We start from the raw sequence: 5939 nt of genomic DNA, 5'->3' as shown, positions 1-5939 counted from the left end.
CATTTGCAGCTCAGAGTTGCAGAAGAACATGCATACCTTGGATACTGGCACTGTCCAAGATGGGCTGGAGATTCTTCACCTCCTCCAGAAGGGCTGCTCGGGAAGGAATAACCTGCTCCTCTGGTCAGGCAGGGACAAGAAGCAACATCAGTAAATGTAAGACGCCTCTTTGGCTTTTCACAGATACTGGTGAGGCAAGTTTTCCAGCTGATCTAGCTGTACAGAAAGGGGCTTGTTTATGATTTAGACTTCTCTGTTGCTCATCCCTGGATCCTGGTTCACCCCAATTTAAGGCAGGAGAATCTCTACCAAGTTTCATTTGCAGATTATACCAACACAAGACTGAACCAAATTCTTGGGGGCACAAGAGGACAAGGCGAGAAGGTGTTTAAAATACATCCAGGAGGAAAACTGTTCTAGCTCCACTATTTCTTTCAACCTTTTATTAATTCAGGGCTAAATTGATCAATATTGAAAATATAAGAACTGATAAAACTGCAATATGGACATGTACAACGGAGCACTAAGGTTGACAGATGCTCTTGTACAAAATCTCTGACAGCTCTAAAGAGGGTGCCTTGCTAGATCTTTATAACTAAAGAAATCCATCCCAATCCAGCTTAGGTAAAAGACAACTTTTACAGTGCATAAAAACTCCCATCCCTTTCAATTCATGCCATACCTGCCAAGATGAACTGCAGCTTCATGGCATCTGGAACAGCCACCCTATCAATGTACTGAGGGTCAAGGTATTTTATTACATCTTCGACTAAAATGAAAAAAGGTTTGGAGACAAAAAGTAGGAGAGACATTATTGTATTTACAAGTGCAATTTTCCCCCAGGCTATACGTCAGGTTACTTTGTAAACACTACCCACTCAGGTTTTGGGGTTTTTTTCAGATTTATTAATTTCTACAGCACTTGAAAATACGTGACTTTGGAGCATTGTGACCAATAACTGACAAGTGGCTCAAGCCAAATAACTGCTTTCTTACAGACAACAGCACACGTGCTTTTTATTTGGAAAACAATATCAAAAGTGAGTAAAATCTGCTTCTTCCTGCCCTCAGAACAAAACGAACAAAACCAGACAATAGTCCTCCATCCCGATCCTTAGGATACAGAGTTTACATTTTTATACCAAACGGCCACCACAGCCTTGGACCACAACGACCCTCCTTACACAGCCTGTTCCTTCTGCAATACCAGGCAGCAAAACTTGGCCAGGAGACAGCTTTGCAGGACATCCGCTCCTGATATCCGTCAGTTTGGAGGTGGGTCCCCAGATCCATCCACCAGTGGCTGCATGTGATTCTTATTGCTCCCACCACACACAGAGGGGAGAGCTGCGCTAGCGTGCCTGGGAAGCCCAAGTGTGCAAGAAGTCGTTTCAGGAGCTCGCGCTCCAACTGCCTGCAAGGGCTGCATTTCAGGTGGAAAAAATCACTACACCAATACAGGCAAACATCAAGAGAATAACAGCTTGCAGCGGAGAATCGCAAACAGAAAGACCTCATAAGTTACTATTTCTCTGCCACATGTGCAAAACAAGAGGCCAAAACCGCAGGGGCTCAGAGGAGGAAAGGGAAACGCGACACAGGGGTTTCGAGGTGCCCCAGCCCCACCTCCCCAATTCCACCCGGCCTCCCCCTCCTCGAGGCCACTCACTTTTCTTAAACAGGATTTTGATCCTCTCCCTCTTGCCGGCGATATTGTTCAGCGAGACCTGCACCTTCACCAGCTCGTCAGCCACCTGCAGTGGCACAAAGGGAGGGGATGGGCTTGTCAGACTCCGCCGGGCTCTGGCCCGGGCCTGAACCTCAGCCTCGAGGGGAGGCCAAAGCAGGCCCCGGGGAACCCAGGGCCGCCCCCCGCGGTACCTGTACCCCCTCCCCGGCACCTTGCGCGGCCCACAGACGTTGTCACCGCCGTTAATGCACTGCTCCAGCTCCTCCAGCCACCACTCCAGCCTGCGCAGCTCTGCCACCCCCGCCGCCATCTTGCTGCCTGCCAGAAGCGCAGCGCCACGCCCCGTTGACGTGAGGTTTTTGTTGCTAGGAGACGCCCTCGTTGCCACAGAGATTGAGCTCGCTGGGCCAGGAAGCCGGGGGGTGGGCAGGAGGGAGCTGGCTGCCGCTGGGCTGGGGGCAGGAGGTTCGAAGCCCCTCTCAGAGTCAGGGAGGGGAGGCTGCAGCCGGTCGATGGTGATTTGCACTGCAGAGGGAGGCATGTAGGCCTCCCGCTGCCCGGGCGGTCGATGACTCTTCATTCCGGCGTGGTCCTACAGGAAAGGGGCGCTTGGATATATGAAAAGAAATTGATATAGCGATCTATGGGCTGTGTAGATGCAGGGCCTTTGAAATTCAGGAGGCTGCCGCGGGCTTTCCCCCAGGCCTCAGCCTGCCCAGGTTCACCTTTCTCCTATCGACCACTGGTGACGCTCACTAAAAAGTGAGGCACTAATGAATGCGGCAGCCAACCCCAGCCCCGCTGCTGCCTGCAACTGGCACTCACAATTACAGGGATCTCTCAAAGGGATGAGATGAATTCATGGTAGCAGCATCCGCCACAGAGAAAAGACCAGAGACTTTCCAAACTACAGAGGAAGAAGTTCAGGAATCTTCAAAGCACCTTGCGATGTTGTTCCCTGTGCCCCAGGGCTCAGCCTGCCCCTGCCCTGCTCTGCCCGTGTAGCCTCGGCAGTGCCAGAGTTGCCTCAGGCTGGAGGGCATCTCTGCACCTTGTGGGATGCGAGCGAGGGGCTGGGTGTTGCAGCACCGTGCCACAGGCACCAGAGAACACCCAGTCAAGGTCCCAGGCCAGGTTCTTAGGTAAAAACCATATACTAATAGCGAGTACTTTGCATGGCTGGCAATGTGGGCTGGATTGCTTTGGGGGCTCTCCCAGTGCCCTTTGACAAGAGCAAAACCCACTGTGCCCTGAAAAAGATTTGTACTTCTAGATGTATCCCCTACAGAGAGTTAGACAGTGCTGCCAGGCAGTAGGAGGGAGATGTGGGGTGCCCTAGGGCACCAGCAACCTCTGTGGCCTCCCAGATGTCCCTGGAGGAGCTGTGCAGAACACTCAGGCAGGAGGAGCAGGCTGAGGCTCTGTGTGCTCTGCCTTTTTTCCCAGGGATCGATAGCCAGGCTGTGGAAGAGGGATCTTCAGAGGGGAAGAGCTGTGCTTTGTTCCACAAAGGTGACAAACAGAAATGGCTTCATTAGCAGAAGTGACTGGGGACTGCAGAAGGGGCTGGGTTCTGCACACACAGTGCTGGTCTGTGTTTAGAGGGTACTGGCTCTACCGTGGCCTGTGCCCAGTGTGTTGGGCAATGTCCACAAGTACAGAAATGCCTGTGCTACAGGGTCACTTACTCAAGGTGAGAAATTCATGCATCCCTGGGACTCAAGCACTGTGGGGCTTTGGAGTTGGAGGACATCCACTCTTTAGAGTCCCATCCAGACTGCAAGCCTTGGAACAAGGCTGAAGCCACAGCACTGGCTGCCCACAGCCCAGCCCAACACACAGCATATCTGCCTCCTCATCCTTGGGGCTGAGAGGAGGCCTTCAATCCCATCCCTGGAGCCTGTGGTGACACACTGATGCCATGGCCACCTGCCTCCAGCTGAGTGCTGAGGCTGGATCCAGCGCTCCTCCTGCTAGGCTTAATCATCCTTGCATCCTCCCTTTCCTCCCTCCTGCTCAATTACAGTCCCTGCGGGACATTGGCATCGATCAGGGCTGGTTACTCAGGTGACAGCAGCTGTGTCCTCAAGCCCCCCAGGGAGTGTGGCAACACACATCACCCCTTGAGCTGTGTAACGAGTGGGGACGCAGGCCCACGTGTGCCCTCCCAGATCCCCGGGGCCCTGGTGCTCGATGAGCTGTGTCCCACACTGCCTGGCAGTGACAGGGGACATGAGACCCCAATTAAGGCTGCATCGATCCCACTCCAGCTCCTCTTGGTGGGCTGTGCTGAGCCATGCCGTGGTCACAGGAGTTCTGTGCCAGAGCTTCGCTGTCTCACACCCTGGCATCCCTACCCCAGAGCAAACACCCTCGGACCATCTTGCAGCCTGGGGCACACACGGACACACACATGCACAGAGAGGGAAACCCCGCTGCAGCCTGGTGCATGTGCACATGCACTCACACGCATACACACAGAGGGAACCTCACGGCAGCCTGGTGCACGCACTCACACCCATACGCACATGCACAGGAAGCCCTACCGCAGCCTGGTGCACACACACACACACACACACACCCCCCACACTCCCACGTTCACAGACACACTCACCCTCATACCCCCCTACAAGGTCCCTCTGGCAGACCCGGCCCGGGGCAGTCCTAGGATCCTTTTCAAGGGTCCTCTGTCGCCCTCGTGTCCCCACCATGTCCCGCACCGTGTCCCCCACCCATGTCCCACCTCGCTCCTGCCCCAAGGAGGGGTCCGGAGCAGGCGAGGTCGCTGCAGAACCCTGGACAGCGCCCGCCCCGCCCGGCTGGGTCCGGCGGTGTCCCCGGGGGCTGGAGGTGTCCCCGGGAGTGTCCCCGGGGGCTGGAGGTGTCCCCGGGAGTGTCCCCGGGGGCTGGAGGTGTCCCCGCGAGCTGGGGGTGCTCCCTGGGGGTGTCCCCGGGAGCTGGGAGTGTGCCCAGGGGCGACCTCTGAAGCAGGAGGTCCTGCCCTCATGGGTGACAGGCACCTGGCTTCATGGGTGCTGGGGTGGGCCTGTCCTCATGGCTGCAGCTGGCAGCGGTGTCTGTCCTCATGGGACCCCCCACCCCGTGCCTCTTCGTATGCATGGGTGGCTGCATGCGTGTGCAAGTGCATTCACACACACCTGTGTGAGTGTGACTGCGTGTGAGTGTGCATGCCACTGAGTTTGTACATGGGAGCACAAATCTGCATGTTATGTGTGGTGATTTAGCTGCCTGCACATCTCTGTGCTTTCCCACATGCACCTGCACAAGCACTCGTGAGCACTCATGTGTGTGTGCCTGTGTCTCCCAGCTCTAGCTGGGTCACCCGTGTCCTCTGTGAGTGCTGTCCAGGTGCCAGGCTGGCCCAGCACTTCTTGCATCTCGTTTGGTGCAATCTCACAGCCCCATGGCCATGGCCACGCTCCTTGCCTGGCACAGGCAGACTAACAGGGTATGAGCAGCCACGGGGCAGTTTGCGGGGCCAAGCAGCACCACAGCTTGGCTGGCACAGCTGGAGTTGGTGTCCAGGCCATGCTTGAGGGCTGTGGTGGGTGTAGGGCACTTGTTTGCAAACCAGAACCCTCAGAAACTGAGACAACCCTGTGCTGGTGGCAAAGGAGAGGCAGGCTATGAAACCTCAGGCACTACAGCTGCTACCCCAGCGTGTTACAGGCTATGGGGGTGTCCTTCACCCACAAACGGTCCCCAGGCTGGGCAACAGAGCTTGGTGGGTGGCACCATGTCATGCACATCACCCTCAACACTGGTTTGGTTTCAACAGTTAATTTCCTTTAATAGATACACAGAGTTGCGCGGCTGCAGTGGGAGTGCTAGGGGGAGCCCAGCGGCACCGAGCCCCGGCCCCCGCGCTGAGGTAGAGGTGAGCGTTGCTCCACGCTCGCCTGCTTTGGCACCCAGGTGTGCAAGCGGGTGGAGGAGGCGCCCGCCCAGCCCCAACGAGGTAGTTCAGAGTGCCCTCCATCTCCCTGCCCCCCAGCTGGGGACCCCAGCATCCAAGAGATCTTTGGTGGTGGGGGACACTGCTGGGCCTCCCTGCCCTATCCCCATCAATAAACTCCCCACAGTGCACAAGCTCAACACTGATATTAAGCACAATCCCAATAAGCTCCGCCCCCACCTAACAACCCATCATATCTCACCCCTACCAGTTCCACCAGTTTCCCAGTATCCACCCCCCAGGGTGACCCCCCTGAGTTGAGGAACTGGGGGG

At 56.1% G+C, this 5939-nt stretch overlaps 1 protein-coding gene across 2 annotated transcripts in view; it reads right to left on the bottom strand.

Moving 5' to 3' along the window:
* The window catches only part of DCTN3 (dynactin subunit 3), a 4651-nt gene extending 2366 nt beyond the window's left edge, over nucleotides 1-2285 (bottom strand). For both annotated transcript variants that reach the window (XM_026865441.1, XM_026865442.1), the window contains exons 1-4: nucleotides 1902-2285; nucleotides 1670-1754; nucleotides 683-769; nucleotides 37-120 (exon numbers count right to left, since the gene is read on the bottom strand). In XM_026865441.1, coding sequence (XP_026721242.1) covers nucleotides 37-120; nucleotides 683-769; nucleotides 1670-1754; nucleotides 1902-2270 — 625 coding nt within the window. In that variant the 5' untranslated portion in view covers nucleotides 2271-2285. The remainder of the gene's footprint in view (nucleotides 1-36; nucleotides 121-682; nucleotides 770-1669; nucleotides 1755-1901) is intronic.
* Nucleotides 2286-5939: the final 3654 nt, after the last annotated feature.

This window comes from Athene cunicularia (assembly GCF_003259725.1).
Source record: "Athene cunicularia isolate RWA chromosome Z unlocalized genomic scaffold, athCun1 chrZ_part1, whole genome shotgun sequence".
Taxonomy (NCBI): Eukaryota; Metazoa; Chordata; class Aves; order Strigiformes; family Strigidae; genus Athene; species Athene cunicularia.
The sequence above is the reverse complement of the archived record's forward strand: the minus strand, read 5'-3'. Positions and strand labels throughout refer to the sequence as shown.